This window comes from Xyrauchen texanus, chromosome 4, assembly GCF_025860055.1.
Source record: "Xyrauchen texanus isolate HMW12.3.18 chromosome 4, RBS_HiC_50CHRs, whole genome shotgun sequence".
NCBI lineage: Eukaryota > Metazoa > Chordata > Actinopteri > Cypriniformes > Catostomidae > Xyrauchen > Xyrauchen texanus.
Genome location: NC_068279.1, coordinates 18,912,483 through 18,936,603, shown reverse-complemented (window position 1 = coordinate 18,936,603; position 24,121 = coordinate 18,912,483). Strand labels below are relative to the sequence as shown.

The window sequence follows — 24,121 nt, the reverse complement described above, 5'->3', positions numbered from 1 at the left end:
GTTTGAGCTCCCTCCAAAGATTCTCTATTGGGTTTAGGTCTGGAGACTGGCTAGGCCACGCCAGAAACTTGATATGCTTCTTACAGAGCCACTCTTTGGTTATCCTGGCTGTGTGCTTCGGGTCATTGTCATGTTGGAAGACCCAGCCTCGACCCATCTTCAATGCTCTAACTGAGGGAAGGAGGTTGTTCCCCAAAATCTCGCAATACATGGCCCCGGTCATCCTCTCCTTAATACAGTGCAGTCAGCCCTGTCCCATGTGCAGAAAAACACCCCCAAAGCATGATGCTACCACCCCCATGCTTCACAGTAGGGATGGTGTTCTTGGGATGGTACTCATCATTCTTCTTCCTCCAAACACGGTTAGTGGAATTATGACCAAAAAGTTCTATTTTGGTCTCATCTGACCACATGACTTTCTCCCATGACTCCTCTGGATCATCCAAATGGTCATTGGCAAACTTAAGACGGGCCTTGACATGTGCTGTTTAAGCAGGGGAACCTTCCGTGCCATGCATGATTTCAAACCATGACGTCTTAGTGTATTACCAACAGTAACCTTGGAAACGGTGGTCCCAGCTCTTTTCAGGTCATTGACTAGCTCCTCCCGTGTAGTTCTGGGCTGATTTCTCACCTTTCTTAGGATCATTGAGACCCCACGAGGTGAGATCTTGCATGGAGCCCCAGTCCGAGGGAGATTGACAGTCATGTTTAGCTTCATCCATTTTCTAATGATTGCTCCAACAGTGGACCTTTTTTCACCAAGCTGCTTGGCAATTTCCCGTAGCCCTTTCCAGCCTTGTGGAGGTGTACAATTTTGTCTCTAGTGTCTTTGGACAGCTCTTTGGTCTTGGCCATGTTAGTAGTTGGATTCTTACTGTTTGTATGGGGTGGACAGGTGTCTTTATGCAGCTAACGACCTCAAACAGGTGCATCTAATTTAGGATAATAAATGGAGTGGAGGTGGACATTTTAAAGGCAGACTAACAGGTCTTTGAGGGTCAGAATTCTAGCTGATAGACAGGTGTTCAAATACTTATTTGCAGCTGTATCATACAAATAAATAGTTAAAAAATCATACATTGTGATTTCTGGATTTTTTTTTTTTAGATTATGTCTCTCACAGTGGACATGCACCTACAATGACAATTTCAGACCCCTCCATGATGTCCAAGTGGGAGAACTTGCAAAATAGCAGGGTGTTCAAATACTTATTTTCCTCACTGTATATATATATATATATATATATATAAATAAATAAATATAAGTTGAAAATAAGAATATATGTTGTGTTTGAGAGTCTATTTGTTACAATGCGGGAGGTGGGGGAGGTGTAGGCCCATCTATTTGTTACAATGCTGAATTGATGGGGGAGGTGTAGGCCCATCTCTTTGTTCCATAGTACATTGGCAAAGTATACAGTATTTACAGTAAATATACATACAATAATGCATATTTACACACTCGAAAAGAAAACTATATATATATATATATATATATATATATATATATATATATATATATATAATACAGAAAAGATGGAAAAGTTGTGTCTAGCTTTGTAAATTACATTTATTTATTCTCCCCACTCAGCAAGCGGCCACATAAAGTGGAGCAGCAGGACAGCACCTCATCAAGAGAGGAGGGCTTTCAGAGAGACTCTTGCTGAGGAGCTGGCAGAGTTGGGGTCTCACTCCACAGCCAGACCCGTATCTCCTGCTCCACGAAGAGCAGATCACAGGCCGTTGCACATCACCAAATCTTGCACCGCTGGTCGTCTGAAGTGCAGGCAGTGTCATGCAAAGACACCAGTGAAGTACTCTTCCTGTGTTCTGCCTTTGTGCTTTGTACCCAAATGTGACTGCTACAATGACTGGCATGTTGCTAGAAACATGTACAATTTTATAATGGTTTGTAAATACTTTGTGTAAAAATTCATGTAAATAGTTTGTTGTGTATTTTTTATATAAACAAATTGTCCACCATAGCACTAGTTTTGACTCTTTTATATGCACAACATTTAGTTTCAAGAAGGGAAAAGGCACTCTAATGTGTTTATGCATCAGTTACTCTGTGTCAGCAAAACTAATAGTGGATCTGGATATGGAATATGATAGCTCTAAGTGTCATCTTTCATTAGAGCCCAAAATTATGACTGTACGTTGAAGCGTTCAAAAGTAGGAGCCTTTTTGTCCTAGGTTACCAAAGGGTCCTTTTGGAGTATCCAAAAGGCACTTTTGTAAAACGCCTGGGTGTACCCTTAGAAAAACATGTGTAAAATATTCATTTTTTATGGTATTGTTCTAAAATTTGAACTTGGACTAGGTAAGGCTCCATGCTGTGATCCCATTGTGTTCTCAAGCTAATAGCTACAAGTTATAGTCATCTGCAGGCATCTGTATGCAAAAAAAATTTCAGGCGGAAAAAAAAAACTTCTATTTCATTGTGTAAACTTCTATTACTCAGAATCAGTAGCACTTACAGTAATTCTGACTGCTGGGGAAAAAACTTCAGAGTGTCCCCTTTCAAATGTGACCAAAACCATGCATGTACTCCAAACGGTTCATGAACAGCTTTAAATTTACTTTGGGTATGCCTTGATTAGGCGTTTTAGGCTAATTTTACAGGATTGGGAAGAGGTTAAATTGCGGGTGCAGAAGCATAGAGTGGAGGTTGCAGTTAGTTCCCACCTCATTTTGGGAACTAATTGTCCAGAATTTAAGACTCCATTAAAGGGAGTATGTGTGGATGGGTCCTGCAAGAAAATGATATGTGTAATGCCTTGGCAGTGCCGGGCGGCATTCGTCAACTCCAGGTCAGGATGACGTGGGGGAGGCTCTGGCCCCTTCCATCCTTGGAGGATACCTGAAGGGGACTTCCCTCTGGAGCAGTCGAGAGACGAAACCCTTAGGCATGCCTTTGACCAAGTGAAAGTTACTGATGGTCTACAGCTCCAGGCAGACACTGCACTTTCTTATCCATATTTGTAAATTATCAAGGATCAGTTGTATCAAGTTACGCAGAATGCTGAGACAAAGGAGGATACAACCCAATTGTTAATAGCATGGAGCCATAAGGAAATGTTATTCCAGATGGCTCATAGTAATCCAATGGCAGGTCACTTAGTGCAGAAAAAGACACTGAACCGACTAATGGCCTGCTTCTATTGGCCGGGCATTCGTGGGGATGTTCGCAGGTGGTGTGTCGCATGCTGTGAATGTCAGCTGGTGAATCCGCCAGCCAACCCAAGAGTGCCCCATCTGTTAATCGAGGTCCCCTTCGAAAGACTTGTTGGACCTCATCAGGCTATTAGAGCAGACGGCATGCAGACATCGCTTTGTATTGGTTCTGGTGGACTATGCAATTAGAGTAGATGGCACGTGGACATCGCTTTGTAATTGTTCTGGTAGACTATGCAATGCAATATCCGGAAGCAGTGCCTCTGTACAACATCTCAGCACAAAGAATAATCTCCCGATAAGGGATTCTGAAAGAAACCATCACTGATCAGGGCACTACGTTCAAGTCACGTACACTACGCAAACTATAAGAATTGTTAATAAAATTAATAAAAATTAATAAATAATTAATAAAACCCTGAAAAATATGATTTGTAAGTTTGAACATGAGGACGCTAGAAATTAGGACAAGTGGCTTGATCCCCAGCCTCCACAGGGTTTTCTCCATTTGAGCTGCTCTATGGGCTTCGACCATGCAAACAGCAAAAATTAAATTCAGTATGTTCTTGATCTTAGAGCAAATCTCCCCACTTTGGGTCAACTAACAAAGGAGAATTTGCTCCAAGCTCAAGAATGTCAAAGCAGACTGTATGACAGGGACACTCGGCTACAGGAATTTGCACAGGGAGACAAAGTGCTTGTATTACTAAAAATGTTGAGCTCTAAATTACTGGCCAAATGGCAAGGGCCCTTTGAGGTCACATGTCGTGTAGGAGATCTCGATTATGAGGTACGGTGGACAGATAGAGTGACGCATGTCAAATATACCATCTCAACCTCCTGAAATTATGGAGGTAGGCGGTCCCTGTGACATTAGCAACGGTGGTTCCGGAGAGGGAGGAGCTCAGGCTGGAGGTGAAGTAAAAAGGCCAATCATGTCACCCTGGTCATGTGTGAAGACCACCTCTCGCTGTCTCAAGTCACAGAGGATGCCAAGTTGCAAAAATAATTTGCAGATGTGTTCACATCTCTGCCAGGGTGCACAAATCTCATAGAGTACCACATTGAGACTACACCTGGGGTAGTGGTAAGCACTCGTCTCTACTGACTTCCTAGCACAAGAAAAAAGTGGTTCGGGAAGAATTAGACAATTCTCGATATGGGTGTAATAGAAGAGTCCCACAGTGACTGGTCCAGCCTGGTCGTTCTAGTCCCTAAGAGCAACAGGTCGGTACGATTCTGTGTGGATTATAGGAAGGTCAATGGGGTGTCTAAATTTAATGCATACCCAATGCCTCGGATTGATGAGATGCTCGATCGGTTGGGAACAGCTTGAATATCGGAGTGAAGTGCCCAATTATTCAACCGCCAATCTGCTGACTGATCTCGATAAAAATGGAGCAACAGATCTGGTCCAGTGGAAGAAGCTGTGTCAACAGGTGTTTACGCAGGTGAAAGATGCACTTTGTGGTGGAGCGCTTTTACATTCACCTGATTTCTCTCTCCCTTTCATTTTACAGATGGGTTTTTCAGACAGGGGCCTGGGGGCAGTGCTCTCGCAGGTGGTGGAGTGGGAGGAACGGCCGGTGCTGCACACTAGTCACAAGCTCTCTCTGAGGGAGACTAAGTACAACACTGGTACAACCTGTTGGGTCGTGTCTTTACCCTCTGTTCAGATCACGCCCTGCTCCAGTGGCTCCACTACATGAAAGATGCCAACGCATGGATCACCCACTAGTATCTAGCTCTTCAGCCTTTTAAGTTTGAGGTGGTCCACAGGCCGGGGCCACAGATGACTGTCGCTGACTTCCTCTCGGGGGGGGGTGGTGGTCATGTTCATCTGTAAGGGTACACCTGAGCACTATTATGTCTTATTTCTGATTGCAGTAAGCACTGGGGAGAGTGATAAAAGGAGAGACGCAGGAGCGAGTCAAGGAGAGAGAGATGCAGCAGAGTGCAGTTGTGTGTGTATGACCTGAGTTAAGGCTGAAAAGCCACAGTTGAGAAAAAGCGGTTTATAAAGACCTGAGTTTTGAGTTTAATGGACCGGAGTCCCACTTCCTGTTTCCCAAGAAACGAACATTGCTACAGTGATACTGTTGTTTTGGTGATTGATTTTATTTACATTTGACATTGCTACGTAATGAAGGAACATCATAGAAATAATATATATAATTTGTAACACATGAACAGTATGCTAGGGGTGTAATTTAGGTGTTTTTAAATTGTACACTATCTGGGCATTTTGTAGATCCATTAGTTATAGATATATTATGTGCCAGGTCTCTAAAGACCTGAGTTTGTTATAGTGTTTGGTGGTATACCCATGCATTTAAGGGTTAAAAGTTGTACACTACCATTCAAAAGTTTAGGGCCACTTACTCATTCTTTATTTGAATATTTACTTTTTTTACATTTTAGAATAATAGTAAAGTCATCACAACTATGGAATAATAGAAATGGAAATATGAGAATTATGTTGTGACTATATTTTAGCATCTTACAGTGGCCACACTTTGCCTAAATTTGGCAGACGTGTACTCTTGGCATTTTCTCAACCAACTTCTTGAGGTATTACCCTGGGATGCTTTTTAAACAGTATTGAAGGAGTTCCCATCTATATGCTGGGCTCTAAGTGGCTGCTTTTCTTAATTATTTGGTTCACGTCATCCATTTAAAAAACTTTTTTAATTTTTTTTTTTTTTATAAACTTTTAGTTTTGAAATTAAATAAATTAATATGTTGGCACAGTTATATTTTTGTCTACAAAACAAATTTCAAACATTTAAGCATACGCCTTCAGATCAAAATGTTTTTAAGATCATGAGAAACATTTCAGGCAAGTGACCCCAAACTTTTGAAAGGTAGTGTATAAATGTTAAAGTTAAAAAACCAAGTGTGATAGCATTTTTATTTATTTTTTTCAATAATAACAAAAAAATAATCGAACAGTCAGTCAAGCTAAGTCCTGTCCGGCATTCTGCTAATATAATGCGTTTAATCTAGATTTATCTAAATCTAAAAATATGAGCATGTGTGTTTATCTAAACTATTTCAGAGTGGATTTTTATAGTGCGTTATGGGAGAACAAAGCCATATTTTAAAGCTCTCAGCACAGCTTTAATCTCTCTTTCCAATTGCCTGCCAGCATCCATCACCCTATTACAAATTACAGTCACATTGACCTATGAATAGGATTACTGAATTTGATAGAAACCTTATGAGATCACCATGACACATTGAAATTTATATTTAAACATATTCATTGCTCATTTGCGGTTCTCTATTATACAAGTGGTGACAAATGAAAGTGAATATAAAGTATTCATTCTTTCCTTTGTTAATTTCTTTCCACATGTCTCTAATTGCTCTTTTGACAATGCAGATTTAGGGAACATGTCATACTGACAGCTTGTGATCTTCTCTCCCATCTCTGCTTCTAGGTATCTGGGTATTTGTGTCAAAGAGGACAAGTTGTACCCGATACTGGAGGTGAGCTCTCCATCTTCTCAGCCTCTGAATCAAAGTTCAATTAGACTGTTCAATATGTTTCTTTTATGCATTTCATTTTATTAAAACTACATAGTTGTGATGGACATTTTGTTTCTTCCCCTCCCTGGCTGTCTCTTTGGACAGTATGTTAGTGGAGGATGTTTAGAGGAGCTGTTGGCCAGGAAAGATGTGCCTTTGTGCTGGAGAGAGAAAGTGGACCTTGCCAATGACATCTCAAGAGGGATGATTTACTTGCACTACAAAAACATCTATCACAGAGATCTAAACTCTAAGGTACAGCAGGAGTACACATTTCAGTCATGCTCATCTTTAGCTTTGAAAAGTGTGGCCTGACAATGCTCTTATAGTGTAAGTTTTATGCTGCATCAGAGAACACTAGATTAACATTTAGGTTACGGATGTAACCTCCGTTCCCTGATGGAGGGAATGAGACTGTGTGTCTAAGAAGTGACACTAGGGGTCTCTCTTGAGCGCCGTATATACCTCTGATCTAGGAAAAAATGCCAATGAGAAGTTGGTGGACAGAATTTGCATGTCCCGCCCCTGGACATACGGGTATAAAGGCGGGGAAATATGTTGGTTTCATTCAGGATTTTTCTGAGGAGCCGGAAATGGTCCGGCCACAACAGTGGATCGGCTCAGCGACGTGGACGGGAAGACCCAACATCTCGCTCCCTCCATCAGGGAACGGAGGTTACATCCGTAACCCCCCTTTTAGGTCACATGTGGGAAGTTACGCAGTGGTAGATCCCGCCTCTTCGGAGGGAGGAGTTGCTACAGACACGGCGACCGGGGGGCAGCGGGAACTGCCCAAGGGAGACACATGTCCACTCGTAAGGAGACCATACCGCAGAAAATACACACAGGTGGAACGTCCATGTAGGAGCCCTAACCTGTGGGGCACCTATTCCAGTACAGAGTAGATTTGATTAACCGCAGTGGATTGAGTCGGCAAAATCCTCCGCCGAATTGCTGACCCACAGGGCTAGGGAGGAGTCATCCAGGGAGCCGAGTGAGTGGGCTCTCCTGGGAGAAAAGCGCACTGTATTACCTCAGCCGAGGGAAAAGGCGCTAGGTGCAAGCGATTCACTCGGTCAATTCGTCAGCGTGTTACAGAGTTCTTCCTGCTCGGACCTGAGAAAACATGGGATGAGACTGACTCTACCCTGAGATTGTAGAATCTCGCAAAGGTACTAGGTGTTGCCCAACCCGCTGCTCTGCATATGTCTGCCAGGAAGATGCTCCTGGCCAGTGCCCATGAGGATGAAACACTCCTTGTGGAGTGTGCTCGGACCAGCAAGGAGGGGAGGGGGGGGGGAACGGCCTGAGTGTGATAAGCCAATGAAATGCCGTCCACCACCCAATGGGAGAGCCTCTGTTTGGAGATATCGTTCCCTTTCCGCTGTCCACCGACGCAGACAAAGAGCTGCTCAGAGCGTCTAAAGCTTTGCGTGCGGTCCAAGTAGGTACGCAAATCACGTACCGGACACAGCAATGAAGGGGCTGGGTCTGCCGCCTCCCGGGGCAGCACTTGCAGGTTTACTACTTGGTCTCTGAAGGGCGTGGTAGGAAGCTTGGGCATGTAGCCCGGCCGCGGTCTCAGGATTACATGTGTGTCTGCCGGACCGAACTCCAGGCAAGTGTCGCTGACAGAGAATACTTGCAGGTCCCCGACCCTCTTGATGGAGGCAAGCGCGATCAGCAGGGCCGTTTTCAAGGAGAGGGCCCTGAGTCCAACTGATTCTAGTGGCTCGAAGGGGGTACTCTGAAGGCCCAAGAGGACCACTGAGAGATGCCAGGAGAGGAACAGGCTTGGCCGGGAGGGATTTAACCTCCGGACGCCTCTTTGGCACCTGATAATCAAGTCGTGCTTACCCAAAGACTTGCCGTCTACTGCGTCGTAGTGGGCTGCTATAGCAGCCACATACACCTTCAAGGTGGACGGGGACAGCCTCCCCTCCAACCTCTCCTGCAGAAATGAAAGCACTGACCTGACCGCGCACCTTTGTGGGTCTTCGCCCTGAGAAGAACTCCAATTTGCGAACAAGCGCCACTTTAGGGCATAAATTTGCCTGATAGAAGGGGCTCTGGCTTGGTTGATCGTGTCTAGGACAGCAGGTGATAGATCAGCTAGATCTAGATCTTATTTTTATAATTATTATTATCTTTAAATTAATAATTGTCTTTAGTTCTTAATTTGTATGCTATTAGTAATTTCCCATCTGTTGTCATTGATGGATACTTGCGTGATGGCAAATGGGGACATTTGAGCCGGTAAATGTTTGAATGTGGGGAGGTGGTTATAATAGATTTTTTGATCACTTCTTATTTTAATAGCTTTTTTCATTTTGTTGAAAGTGCATTTTGAATTTAGAAATGTCTTTTAAGTTTTTCGTGTTTCAATAAACTAATTTCATTTTTAAAGCAAAATCAATAAAGCAAAAAATATTCCCTGACCCTCGGCAGGGGGTTTGACAATGTAATCGGAAATCAAGATATTATATTAAGGCAATTATAAAATTTGATTTTTTTTACATTTCACCAGCCCTAGCTTGCTCCATTAAACTGCATTTCGCTAATTCTGCACGATTCAAGTAAATAATATGTAATAATAATATGTCCTACACATGATGTTAAAATATGTGTGCACATATCGGCCTCAAGTGTATCGTATAAATAGACTTACAGGACTTTCACCTGTTTGTAGGCTATATTCATTGATTGATTTATCATTTCTTTTAATGTTTGTATTTATTAATAATTTGCTTCAAAATATGTGCTTCACATTTCACAATTGCTTGGCACCTCGTGCCTCCAGAATATCATTGTTATACATTCACAGATATACAGTAAATGAAAAATATTTTTCAGCAGATATTAATGTCAGAAATACCAGCAAAAACCACTGAACAAAAAATTCCACAGTTAATGTAGCCTACATATTCAGCTTCATCTGATAAGGAAAAAAATTATAATTATAATAATTTAATCAAATAATAATAGCATAATAATTATAATTGCAACTATTACAGTAATTATAATAATAATAATTAGTGTTATTATTTTTATATTATTATTATTATGAATAGGCATATACAAGGCATATTTTATTTATAGAAACTATAAAAGTAATACATTTAAAATGGGTGTTTTATTTAGTTTTGATTTAGTTTTGACGCTCGTCCGGTTTAAGCCCCACCCATATCCGGCTCTGCCCGAATACGGATGATTTTGCAAACCGATACCGATACAGATAATGGCTTCACTACACACCCTTCATAGTCTACAAAAAAAATATGGCATGATTTACATATGAAGTGCACAAGTTACATTTGGCATGTAACTTCTGTTAATCAACATTGTCACGATTACATTTTCTTTTTTTGGTCATCATCGTGCAAACCTATCATTCTTCAGTGCACTCTGGCATCTGTTGATGCCAAACTGATCTACTGAAATACCAATGAGTGTTTCAGACAGTCGGGTCCAGCTTTTGGAAATCCAATTCAGAGTATGCTTGAACCTTAAAAATATACTAGTCTTACACATTCCAATTAGATAAACACTGTCATAGCTTCCTGTAGTGTGTAGGCCTCCTCCTATGGAGATCCTCAGAGAAATCATCAGATCTTAGACAATGCTTGTAAAGCACCTACACTACCATTCAAATGTTTGGGGTCACTTGCCTGAAATGTTTCTCATGATCTTAACCTTTTGATCTGAAGGCGTATGCTTAAATGTTTGAGATTAGTTTTGTAGACAAAAATATAATTGTGTAATTTTATTTAATTACAAAACAAAAATGTTATTAAAAAAACAGATTTTGAAATGGATGAATGGACTAAGTGCCCAACATAGATAAATACTAAGATAAAGAACTCCTTCAATACTGTTTAAAAAGCATCCCAGGGTGATACCTAAAGAAGTTGGTTGAGAAAATGCCAAGAGTAAATTTTTTGCTAAATCTAGGCAAAGTGTGACTACTTTGAAGATGCTATAATATAACATAGTTTTGATTTATTTAGTTTTTATTTAGTCACGACATAATTCCCATATTTCCCTTTCTATTATTCCATAGATGTGATGACATTCCTATTATTCTAAAGTGTTAAAATAAGAGTAAGTGAACCTAAACTTTTGAACGGTAGTGTATATCTAGACTGTACATAGAATTCTCCCTTGAGAAATACAGACATAGATGCATTCAAGTGAGTGTTATTGGTTGCCAGGTTTCACACAAGTGCTCCGCAAATGTGGGGCGAGGGGCGCTGCAACAAGGCCAGTCCATTGTGATGGTAATAAACTCTTCCACTCTGTCTTCTCTCTCATTCTTTCTGTCACATACACACAAACTCTCCCCAACTCTTCCCATCTCATCTAAAAATGCAAAATACACAAACAGCTTATAGGCTAGCCATTTTACCATCCGCCCTCCCCCTTTGTTTGTGTTTACTCTGGCCTTGTCTCTGTGACAGCTCAATTGTCAGCCATTCAGAGATGAACAATGAGCAAACAAAAATGCCAATCACACAATTAACATGTACAACTGTGACATCTACAGTATCATGTCGGTCAGTGGGACCATAGGTTGTTTTCCACTGCACTGAAAGTTGGCCTGACTGTGGAAAATTGTCTCAGAAAGTAGAAGTTATTAAAGTTGACTTCACTTCTCTAAAGCTAGTGTTTTAAAAAGCATCAATAATGCTATTGGAACACTACTTTAACATTTACAATTAAACAGAGTGAAAGAATTCAATAGTGTTTTTCCATGGAAATGTCATGGAATTTTTCTATGAGACTATAAGATCAAAAACATCCTTATAAAGCTCTGACCGTGAAACATTTCTGACCACGCATAATACACTATGAAATGTTGGATAATTGGATATTCTTTATATACTGGGGTAAAAAAAAAGTTTCATTCCACTTTAAAAGTGCTTCTATTTTGCATGTTTCTAATTTGTTTTTGTTTGGGGGGTTTTCTGTTTTAATGACAGCATACATTCAAGCAGGAATGGATTTTTAATTCACGATTTTTAATGTGGACCCCTTGTATTTACTGTACATACAGTGCATTCAGAAATTATTCAGACCCCTTAATTTCTTTTCACATTTTGTTATATTGCCACCTTGTGCTAAAATGCTTAAAATTATTTGTATTTTATTTTTCAAATCAATCATCAATCATCACTCCATACCCCCATAATAACAAAGCAAAACCCAGATTTTTGACAACTTTGCAAATTTATTAAAAAGAAAAAAATGAAATATCACATTGAGTCTTTGTTGTGATATTTGAAATTTAGCTCAGGTGCATCCAATTTCTCTGGATCATCTTTGAAATGTTTTGATTGGAGTCCATCTGTGTCAAATTCCATTGATTGGACATGATTTGGAAAGGCACACATCTGTCTATACATTTGAATTTAGAAGTTTACATTAGAGATGCACCGATCGACCGGCCAGGGACCGGAATTAGCTGATTTTCCGCATGCTCGGCCCGGACCGGTGATCGGCCGGTCAGCCTCACGTCTTAACGATTCCAAGCCGGTCCGTTTTGTTGCCAGCGGCGCAGGCAATAACGTCACAGCCTCACGTAAACATGTCATTAGCGTGGAAGATCTTCACTGTGTGAGTGAAGAATACATAAAGTTCGAAAGGTGTAATAATTGTAAGGCCAAAGTAAACCGTGGGGGAACCACCACAATAACTTTCGGATCAGCAAACCTAATTAGACATTTAAAACACCATCACCCAGCTGAAGATGCCCATTTAAAAAAGAAGCTAAGAAGTGAAAGTGGCTAAAGCTAGCCAGAGCTCAGAGCCAGCCACAAGTCAGCAGCCTTTCCTATCATTCCTTGGTATGAGCAACGAAAATACCAAAGCAATTACAAGGAAAATTATGGAATTCATGGCCCTGGATGACCAGCCGTTCTCCATAGTTAAGGACAGAGGCTTCAGAAATCTGATATATTTCCTCGATACAGAGTAGGAGGTACTTTCCGACGTCGCGTTGCCCAAGTTGTTTAATCTCGTGTCATGTAACACACGCAGCCTGTTATCTATTTGGGTACACAAATCCGGGAGAGGGGAAGTGGGGTGCTGGATGGCAGAGGCAGGCTAAATACTATAGAAATTGTGCCGTTGTGATTTAACGTAATTTTTCCCACCGTGTCCGATATTAAAATCAGTGCGACACACATTGCAAAAGGCGTGGGCATTGTCGATATGGCTTCGGGATATGAAATTCAATTCTTCCATCCAGCTCTTGTTAAATGTACATGTATATTTTGTTTTTTTCGCCGGAGCACCAGCTGATTTTTCTCCTCCCATCTACCAGTGATGCTTGATTTAACATCCCGCGTCTACTGCCTGCGCAGATATCAACAGCGCAAATGGGTTTTGGTTGCCAGATTGTGGTCATAAATGATTTGTATGATATATACATTATGTGAGTAGGATGCGTTTCATTCAAGATCTGGCAACTGGACCAGCTTGGAATAATATATTGATGTGATTATTCATATAACGTTGTTTGGGCCATACAAATTACGGGAGTTTTTTTGGGAGAAATAACAAAATGGGAGACTCCCGGGAAAAATGGGAGTGTTGACAGGTATGCAAGCTGTTCCCGAAGCAGTGCTCAGTTTTACAACTGATATTTGGACATCTAACGTAAGTTGAGCGTTTTGGACACTTCAGTTTTTCAGATCTTTGGAATTGTTTTGTTAGACGAGTAATAAAGAGAAAAAGGTCCATTTATAAAAATAGTGGAAAATTACATCTGTTATATAAAGCAACTCATTTCTACCTCTTTCTAGTCACAGAGCACTTTATTTTGAGATTTGTTTAAGTGAGAGAAGATCCTGTAACTTAGTGCAGTTTGGGGGAAATTGTAATGTTTAATAATTTATTTTTATTATGAAAATAAAATTTTGCATTGAAGAAAGGTAGATTTTGTTTGTATATGTGGTCAATAATAGTTCTTAGAAAGAAAATCGGAAAAAATCGGTATCGACAGGTCACACTTAGTAGAGAATTATTTATTTCAGCTTTTATTTCTTTCATCTCATTCTCAGTGTGTCAAAAGTTTACATCCACTTTGTTAGTATTTGGTAGCATTGCCTTTAAATTGTTTAACTTAATTGGTTTGTATGCCTCCTTGATCGCACACACTTTCAGTTCTGCCCACAAATTTTATATCAGATTGAGGTCAGAGCTTTGTGATGGCCCCTCCATTACCTTGACTTTGTTGTCCTGAAATCATTTTGCCACAACTTTGGAGGTATGCTTGTGGTCATTGTCCATTTGAAAGACTTATTTGCGACCAAGCTTTAACTTCCTGTCTGATGTCTTGAGACGTTGCTTCAATATATCTATATTATTTTCCTTCCTCATGATGCCATCTATTTTGTGATGTGCACCAGTCCCTCCTGCAGCAAAGCAGGAGGGACATGATGTTGCCACCCGCATGCTTCACGGTTGGGATGGTGTTCTTCAGCTTGCAAGAATCACCTTTTTCCTCCAAATATAACGATGGTCATCATGGCAAGTTACATTTTTGTTTCATTAGACCAGAGGACATTTCTCCAAAAAGTAAGATCTTTGTCCCCATGTGCACTTGCAAACTGTAGTCTGGCTTTTTTATGGCAGTTTTGTAGCAGTGGCTTCTTCCTTGCTAAGCAGCCTTTCAGGTTATGTCAATATAGGACTCATTTTACTGTGGATATAGATACTTGTCTATCTGTTTCCTCCAGCATCTTTTGAAAAGTCCTTTGCTTTTGTTCTGGGATTGATTAGCAGTTTTTGCACCAAACTATGATCATCTCTAGGAGACAAAATGCATCTCCTTTCTGAGCGTCATGATAGCTGCGTGATCCCATGGTGTTTAAGCTTGCATACTATTGTTTGTAAAGATGAACGTGGTACCTTCAGGCATTTGGAAATTGCTCCCAAGGATGAACCAGACTTGTGGAGGTCCGCAATTGTTTTTTCTGAGGTCTTTGCTGATTTCTTTTGATTTTCCAATGATGTCAAGCAAAGAGGCACTGAGTTTGAAGGCAGCCCATAAAATACATCCACAGGTACACCTCCTATCAGAAGCTAATTGTCTAAAGGCTTGACATAATTTTCTGGAATTTTCCAAGCTTCTTAAAGGCACAGTTAACTTTGTGAATGTAAACTTCTGACCCACTGGAATTGTGATTTAGTCGATTAAAAGTGAAACAATCTGTCTGTAAACAATTGCCGGAAAAATGACTTGTGTCATGCACAAAGTAGATGTCTTAAATTACTTTATACTTATTTTTTAATCTGTGGAGTGGTTAAATTAGTTTTAATGACTTCAACCTAAGTGTATGTAAACTTATGCCTTCAACTGTGTAAGGTCTCACAGCTGAAAATGCATATCTGAGCAAAAGTCAAGCCATGAGGTCAAAGGAACAGCCTGCGGAGCTCAGAGACACAGATCTGGGGAAGTCTACAAAAAACATTAGGCTGCATTGAAGGTTCCTAAGAGCACATAATGGCATATGCCTCCATAATTCTTAAATGGAAGAAGTGTGGAACAACCAGGACTCTTCCCAGCGATGGCTGCCTGGCCAAACTGAGCAATTGGGGGAGAAGGGCCTTGGTAAGAGAGGTGAACAAGAACCTGATGGTCACTCTGGTTGAGTTCCAGAGAACATGTATGGAGATTGGAGAAACTTGCTGAAGGACAACCATCACTGAAACACTCCACCGATCTAGGCTTTATGGCAGAGTGGCTAGACGGAAGCCTCTCCTCAGTGCAATACACATGAAAGCCCACTGAATTTGCAAAAAAGTGCCTAAAGGACTCTAAGTCTTTGAGAAGCAAGATTATCTGGTCTGATGAAACCAAGCTTGAACTGTTTTTCCAAGTGTCGTGTCTGGAGGAAACCAGGCTTAGGGACAACTTTGTGAATGTCCTTGAGTGGCCCAGCCAGAGCCCAGATTGAAACCAATCGAACATCTCTGGAGAGACCTGAAAATGTCTTTCCACCAATGGTCCCATCCAGCCTGACAGAGCTTGAGAGGATCTGCAGAGAAGAATAGCAGAAAATCCCCAAATCCAGGTGTGCAAAGCTTGTCGCATCATACCCAAAAAGACTTGAGGCTGGCATCACTACCAAAGGTGCTTCAACTAAGTACTGAGTTACTGTTCTGAATAATTATGTCAATGTGATATTTCAGTTTTTCTTTTTAATATATTTGTTAAGTTATGGAAAATCTGTTTTTTGCTTTGTCATTATGGGGTATGGAGAGTAGATTGATGTGATTTAAATTTTTTTTTTTTTATTATTAATTTATATATATATATATATATATATATATATATATTTTTTTTATAAAAGGCTACAACATAAAATGTGAAAAAATGAAGTGGTCTGAATACTTTCTGAATGCACTGTATAAAGTATATAATGGGACATTTTATAGTAGAATTGATTAATACATTTAAAAACGGTTTGTCTACATCAACAGTTCTATTTAATATGTAGCAATTTGCTAAGGAGTGCAAAATTATGAGAGAAAAAAAACAGTATTTTCTTCCAGTAACTTAACTTTCTGTCTCTTATTTATTAATGTTTTTTCTGTTGATTTTATTTTATATTGAAACCTCAGTTCTTATCCAAACCCACCCATTAGCCAGCCTGCAGCTGCAGAGCCAGTGGCTGTTGCAACTCTTGGCATATGCAGGAGTTACTGCTCTAAATTTAGTTGCTACTTGACTCAGGGCTTGGAGTTTTCTTAGTTCTGTAATCATAGGTCACAGTTTTTGAGTTTGGAGGCTGAGCTGTGGTGTAGATTTTAATATAATCCAGATGTAGAACCCACTGTTTTCATCCATCAGCACTTTCTCAGAAAGTCTCACTGGTCTTATGCAATGTCTCAGTCAAAATCTGGCATCCCTTTTCTCTGGTCAGCCTCAATGTCTCCTCATTTGCCTTTCCTCTAAAATAGCAGGTCATTTTTTTATTATATCCACAATACTTTTTAGTAAATGATGTGTGTCTAGCCATGACGCATCATCATTAGATACCATTTAAACTAAAAGCGAGGGGTAACGTTGCATGCTGGTACCCCAGAGGCGTTCAAGATGGAAGAGTGGAATTGTAGGCGGTGTAGTCCCTTTGGCAAAGTACAGGGTCAGCTGAATAATTCATTAAACAGAGATGGTGTTGACATGAAACTTCTCTCATTTGAGTTCTGTCTCAGCTGTCAGTCACTTTTTTTTTCAGTTATTTTTTTTACAGCGTATCACAGCCTGCTATAGATAGCAAAGCAGACTATAGCAGTCACGTACAGTATTTGAAGACTTTTATATATATAAATTATATTTATCGTATTTAGATGTCATTTAGATTACTTGATTTACACAGTTTTTGTTTACAAATGTCCAGTCAGTAATTACATGAAAACTATTTGTCATCCATATTTTAAATGCCTTAAGTCTCCCATAAATACACTGCCATAAATTATGGATTAATTTAATTGTTACAAGACAACGCTTTGAGATTTTGTAAATTATTATTTAATAATTGATGGTAAATTCTTGTGGAAGACTGTGGGCGAGTTGAATTTTTTTTTTCTAGTTTTTGCCTCCACCTTCTGGCTGTTATTAAGAAAAACACTTTCACTAGGGATCCACTCCTAGCACCAGATCATTGTTTAAGCCTAAAATGCATACATGCTTTTGGCATACAGTACAATTCATTAATTTATTTATTTGTCTTTTTTTTTTTTTCAATACAACGTGGTATTTTCATCTGACATTCCAAGAATACCTCTTTGGTCATGTGAACTATTGTTTTCAAGTTATATTCCCTTTATTAAAAGGGAGTTTGTGTTAATACTTTGAGTGTACGTTTCTAATTTTCATTAACATTTACTTTTATTGACAAAACATTGTGTCCCATGTTACACTTAGCCTACTACACATTTCAGGGTGGAAGTTCCCTGCTATAAGATCCAGCTTAACCAGCATGCTATTCCCATGCTGGTCTAAGATGGTTAATGCTGGTTTGGTTCTGGTCTAGTTGGTGGACCAGCATAACCACATTTTTCACCAGCAAAACCCAGGTGGTGAAGTTTGTTGACCAGCATGGTCTTTCAGGTGAAGCTGGTTTAGCTCATTAAAAGGTCTGGCAGAGTCAACAGCAAACCAGCATGCCATGCTGGGGGACCAGCACACAAAACACAACATTAGCTGGTGACCAGCAATGCAGGATTTTTTAGCAGGTTTAGTTATACATTCTAGGTTAAAAACACCTTTTAGAAGAACGCCTTACCTTATTATTTTAAACGAAAGTTAAAGGGATAGTGATTAAGGATTAACGTTTGGTCTGTTTCTCACCCAGAGTGTATCTCGTCAGAAGGCTTTAACCATTTGAGTTGTATGGATTATTTTATGCTGTCTTTATGTCCTTTTTGTAAATACTGAGAGAATCATCCATTTTGGCTGAACAAGTCCTTTTAAGATCCATTCAAAAACGTATTCATAATGAATCATTCAATGTAATTCAAAAAAATAATTGAAGTAAAGCATGGTTGTTTGTTTGTGTCTTACTGTACACAGAATTGTCTGATAAGGGTGACAGCTAGAGGCAGAGAGGCACTGGTGACCGATTTCGGCTTGGCTAGAGAGGTGGTTGAACTTCCTGCAAAAGACAGGAAGCTTTCACTAGTCGGCTCCGCCTTCTGGATGGCCCCCGAGATGCTCCGTGGGGAACCCTACGATCGTAAGGTGACAACACAGAATTTAGCACTATCTAGCCAGAGCAAGATATTCATTTGTTGTGATTTAACTTAATGTTCTAAAGTGTTTATTGTTCTTTTATTTATTGTTCTGCTAATTATGGTTTTATGTAATGTTAGGTGGATGTGTTCTCGTTTGGAATTGTTTTGTGTGAAATTCTGGCTAGAGTCTCAGCTGACCCAGAAATCCTTCCAAGAACTCGGGTAAATATAAATATCATTATTGATGCTAAGGTTTGGAAATATAAAATCCAGTCCAAGATCAGAATTTAGTGAGAGCCTTAATTTTTCTTTTCTCTTAAACTACTATACCTTTATGCTTATTGCAGGACTATGGCTTGGATGTGTCAGCATTCAAGAAAATGGTCAGTGGGTGTCCTCATCTTCTTTTGGAGCTGGCAGCCAACTGTTGTCTGGTAAGTGGGTTTTGAATTGTGGCGAATTCTCAGGGCTAGTAAAGCATTCTCTGATGGCCTAACATGCCAAATAAATACATATTTTTCTTCCTTTCATTCTCAATCACCTTTTTTCCTATGTATTTTTAATCACTTTCCACTCTTAATTAATCTACAAACAAATAGAGAAAACTAAAAGTTTATTCAGTCAAAATTTGTTCCCTGATGCTTACAAGCGAAGTGTGACCGCTGTTTCACAAATTGCATGCCCGAAGCCGAGCTCCTTAGCAGAAGCAGCGCATGAGTCTGAGCTGCACCCCCTCGGGCCTTCAGAATTTCTACAGAATCCCTCAACACTGCAAATGAATGAGCAACTAAAGTCAGATTGTCAGTTTCATCAGCTAATCAGATTGATTTATTTGTTCTTGGTGTGTGTGATCTTTAAGATATGTCCCATTTGAGGCCTTCTAGCTGGCCCTGAGTGACGCAATCATGCTTTAAGTGAGGTCTGTAATTCAAGAGCGAAAAGCACGAGAATCTTACTGAGGAATCGGCTGTCACTGCCACATCACCACTGAGAAAGAGATCCTTATGGATTTAAAAACACGAGATGTTCTGCATGACCGTGTGATTGCTAAATTTATTAAACAAGAAAGGAGGATTGATTTTCACTTGTAGCAAATTGGTAAGTGCTTTTTACATTGTTACAGCAACATCAGGAGTTTTCTAAGTATAAATTAGGCTGCTGGAGCATTCAGGGTCGGATCAAGTTTTGAAAAGTAGTGCTGCGTTCCATTCAACACGGAGAGTCAGATTTGACATATTCCTACTAGGAAAAGTGCAATGGAATACATCTTGAAGACAGAATTATACAACTTGTAGGCTCGTGCAGAAATTCTCAACTCTGATTTTGCTGAGATGCAGGTGCATGATGTCACACAAAGATGTCGACACTGTGATAATCTCTTTTGATAATCGTATACCTGAAGCACAAATGCAGCGCTGCAGCATTGTTTATCAGTTGGGTTGCTAGGAGACATCATGAGAGTCAAACCCTTGCTAAGGTAATGGAATGCATTTATGGTCTGAGATCTCAAGTAAGAATATCCCACATCCAACTTGAATGGAACGCAGCACAACTTTGTACCCTGACGAAACGAAATTTATTGCAAACAACATTTAAATCGCAAATATTATTAGATCGATTTTTCCAGGTATTATAGACCTCCTTGGTAGATTCATATGAAAAATTATGATTTTTGAATGTCTGTTCGGAAGACGTTAATTTAAAAAAAAATCAGTCAAATTGCAGTTAAAATTGCTTGAGCATTAATTGTCATTTCAAGTTCTGGCTTTCGTGCGTGGATGTGTTTTTAAAACGTCAGTTGGTATTATTAGTTGACTGCCACGTTATGTATGATGGCATAGCATCTTATTCATTGTGAAACTGTGTTTTCTTAATGGCATGAATCACACTGAAGGCATAGACTTTAAATGCACGGGCCGTGGCTGCTTTTGTACCACTGAGAATCTGAATACAACAATGGACACATAGTGGCCCATTAAGTCTTGTAACTATCTTTCTTCAGTGAAGAACAAAAGGAGATTTTAGGCAGAAGATCAGACTCGGCCTCAGTCACCATTCACTTTCATTGCATCTTTATTCCATACAATAAATGTGAATGATGTCTTAGGTGAACATTCTGCCTCACATCTTTTATGTTCCATGCAAGATAAAAAGTCATACAGATTTAAAATGGCATGAGAGTGAGTACTGTGGATGATGACAGAATTTTTATTTTTGAGTGAACCATTCCTTTAAAAAATGAATACGTTAGCATTGGCTTGCTCTCTGAAGTCTTTTTCTCCTACTTCTACTGTAGATAGAGGCTTTCCGAAGACCCTCTTTTACAGAGCTTCAGGAGGAGTTAGGTGAAATTGCTGAAACTCTGGAGCCTCCTCGCACTGATCTCACCACAGGCTGAGCTGCAGAAGGTATCCCATGAGGATCCCATGAGCTCTGCAATGAACGTGACCAGCTGGAGTTCTGTACATAGACTTGAGCACAAACACAAATGCAGCTGAACTGAAAATTACTCTCGGAATGGTTTGCTTCGAAAGGGCAGATCAATGAAAAGGTCACAATCTTTTATGGATGCTCTGCAGGAAATTAGATGACCTACCATCTTTATATAATATATATTGTATAGTAATGGTATTCAAAGAGAAATGTCGTTTCAGGATCTTGTATTAATACTTCTATATATAGAATCACCCTAAACCAGACTTGGCTAAGGTAGCCAGTGATAATGAGAAGACCTAACTTGAAGGTCATAAAATAAATGGTTCTAAATAACCAAATAATATTCCCATATTTGTATTTTTTTTTTGAAAATTGAAGATTGTGTACTTCTCTTTCAAAATAAGCAATCTACACAGAAGCAAGTACTCATCACTTTTTCTCATTTGTGGTTTTGGCTTCCACTGTGAGCTGAGATGGTGCACTTTGGAAACTCTCTATAGGGCTATACAATCATCACAGGATGATCCTTATTTCCTGCCTTAACGCGCTTCTGTGTTGCTGTAACTCTCTCACCAGAACTTATATTGCATAAGTATTGCATACTTATTTTGCTCTCATTTAGAATGAGTGTTTGGTGAACATTTCATACAATTTATCCTTTTTTCTTTGCAACATTCAAACAAACAACAAAGCTCAAGTTACTTCTCTTTCTACCTTATGGTTCATTTTAGGTAGCTTATTTACCTTGTACTATGAATTTCAGTAGTGTAAGTATGACTTGGTTTCAACAAACAGGCTCCAATATATAGTGACACCAAACAACTTCTCTTAAAACATTTCTTAAAGTCACTGAACATAATACAATAATGTGGGCTGTCGCTAAAATTCATGGGGCTGGGTCAATTTTATAATAGAGGACCTTAGTGGGCCCCCCTTATCACAAGGCCCATCAATGTTGCTGATTTGCATTACTTTGCACCATTCATACAGAATCTTTTCTTGCGATAGAATGCTAGACACAGTGTAACGATGTCTTGAGGCATGCTTTTAAGAGTTCAAAACTTAACTCGGTGTCTTAAAAACATGGAACTCATGCACGAGATGCTGAAAAAATGGCAAACAAAGGCGTCTGTGTAGCCATGCTTCTTTACGTTGAAAAACACAACGCAGATGGATGCGTTATGATTTTTTTTTCTTTTTTTTATTTCTTGTTATTTGTGTTTATTAAGTTATTAGTCTGGATAACATGGCTGTTATTTGGGTTTTTAATCATGTATGCTTTAGATGCCTTTGTAAATTGCCTCTTGAACGTTTTTCAAGTTAACATTAACAAAATCTACATTCTGTGCCTCAGGATGCTAGAGGTTTCCTCTAGTCTTATGGAGAGAAATATGTCATGCTAACTTCCCTGTTCACAGGGCTGATGTCTGTAAAGTCTGAATCTTTCCATGGTTTGTAGTGTTTTTGTAAGACATGTTAAATAAAGATAAAAGGAAATGTATTTGAATGGCGGGTATTTTTCAAATAAAGCCATTGAAAAAACACTTGTCTTCATTAAGGCAAGTGTTATTTAGATTCTTTGCACAACATGAGTGATTTGAGACTTGAGCTGATTGGATGCACTAGGCCTACTAGTATCAGGATTTTATGCAAACTCTTGAAAAGATTTCTTAATACACCGTATCAAAGCAAACTTGTCCCTTTCTCTGCCTGATAAAGGTACAATAAGGAGGAACTTTTGTTTAATAATCATTATCTGACAACAAAAAAATAAATGAGCCTTGATTGCTTTCATGTCTGGTTACCTGGCAACTTTCTCTGCAGTGTGGACTCTTCTGATGCCAAGTGTTAATGATATTTCAAACCAGGCTTCTTTGTGGTGCCTTTTATCAAACCACTCGATGCAAATGATTGGAATAATCATGAATGAAAATCAGCGCACCATGGGATTAATCTCTTATGTGATGTTGGGCTATTGAATAAATTACTATTAGCTACTGGCAGGTTACTTAAAACAACCATGGGCGTTATCTCCACATTTAACAAAAAAGCAAGTTTGTACTTTTGGTTTAGTAGAAAGGTTTTGTATTCATCTTCAGAAAGGGGAAAAGTTAAATGGTATACGGACTGACTATCTAACAAAATAGCTTTTCAATAAAAATGGAACGATAAATACATTTTGCATTTGTCTCCAGCTGTACCAAAACACCCAATAAATCATTAAGTACTGGCTTTCCTTCAGGTGTCTTTGGTGGGGTTTTTTAAGGCATAGCAACAGTCTGTAACTGTACAGATTAAAGGCACGTGTTTGGCAGCTGATGCCTTTTACGTTGCTGTTTCAGTGATGTAAGTAAATCTGTTGAACAGATGTTTTTAAATGAGTTTATAATCAGGGATTTATTATTACATTCATACTGACAGTATAAAATGAGAATGGGCTGAAGATAAATAACTGTGTTCTAGTTGTCCATCCTACATTAATGTAACTGTCCCTGCAAAACTCATGCTCATTTCAGTATCAGTTTCATCAGAAACTGGATCAAAGTACTGCTGTTTGACCATTACACAAGAGAACCATCCTGTTTATTATTAGGATCAATCTAAATCAATAAAGAAGAACTCTCTGTCGTATTTGCTTAGTTTTAGGTCAGATTAGATTTTGAGATTTAACAGACTCTGACATTGATTTATCAATACAACAGAATAGATAAATTGTTCAAAATTGCAGTCATGGCCAAATAATGTACAAATCAGGCTATGTAACCATTTTGCAAACACTGGTAATGGAACAAATTCTCCATTAGATGGCAGTGTCTTATAGGATTCACAATCTCTTGTACTTCCCCTTTTGAATTCAAGTGAAGCTGGAAGGCATTTCATTCCCATAGACTCAACATTTTCCATAATTTTGAATCATCTCATCATCCTTATGATTCACTCTGTTTTACTGCTGCTATATCTTACCAATCTGTTCTCTGGCCTGTTAAAAGTGATTGAGGGGTTGGTTGTGCTATAATGTAGACATGTAAATGTAGACAGTAGTTCACCCAAAACTCTAAATGTTGTCATTCACTCACTCTCATGTTGTTCCAAACCTGTATGACTTTCCATCTTTAATGGAATACAACTTGATATGTTTAGCAGAATGACAGCCTCAGTCACCATTCGCTTTCATTTTAAATATGCATTCAAATTGAATGGTGACTGGGACTAGCATCCTGCCTAGTATTTCC

General features: G+C 39.3%; 1 protein-coding gene across 2 annotated transcripts in view; it reads left to right on the top strand.

Annotated features, from left to right (window-relative positions):
- Positions 1-22,394, top strand: part of LOC127643233 (dual specificity testis-specific protein kinase 2-like) — a 49,719-nt gene extending 27,325 nt beyond the window's left edge. For both annotated transcript variants that reach the window (XM_052125880.1, XM_052125878.1), the window contains 6 exons: positions 6,623-6,671; positions 6,816-6,965; positions 18,292-18,459; positions 18,591-18,674; positions 18,800-18,886; positions 20,749-22,394. In XM_052125880.1, coding sequence (XP_051981840.1) covers positions 6,623-6,671; positions 6,816-6,965; positions 18,292-18,459; positions 18,591-18,674; positions 18,800-18,886; positions 20,749-20,850 — 640 coding nt within the window. In that variant the 3' untranslated portion in view covers positions 20,851-22,394. The remainder of the gene's footprint in view (positions 1-6,622; positions 6,672-6,815; positions 6,966-18,291; positions 18,460-18,590; positions 18,675-18,799; positions 18,887-20,748) is intronic.
- The last annotated feature ends 1,727 nt before the right edge of the window (positions 22,395-24,121 follow it).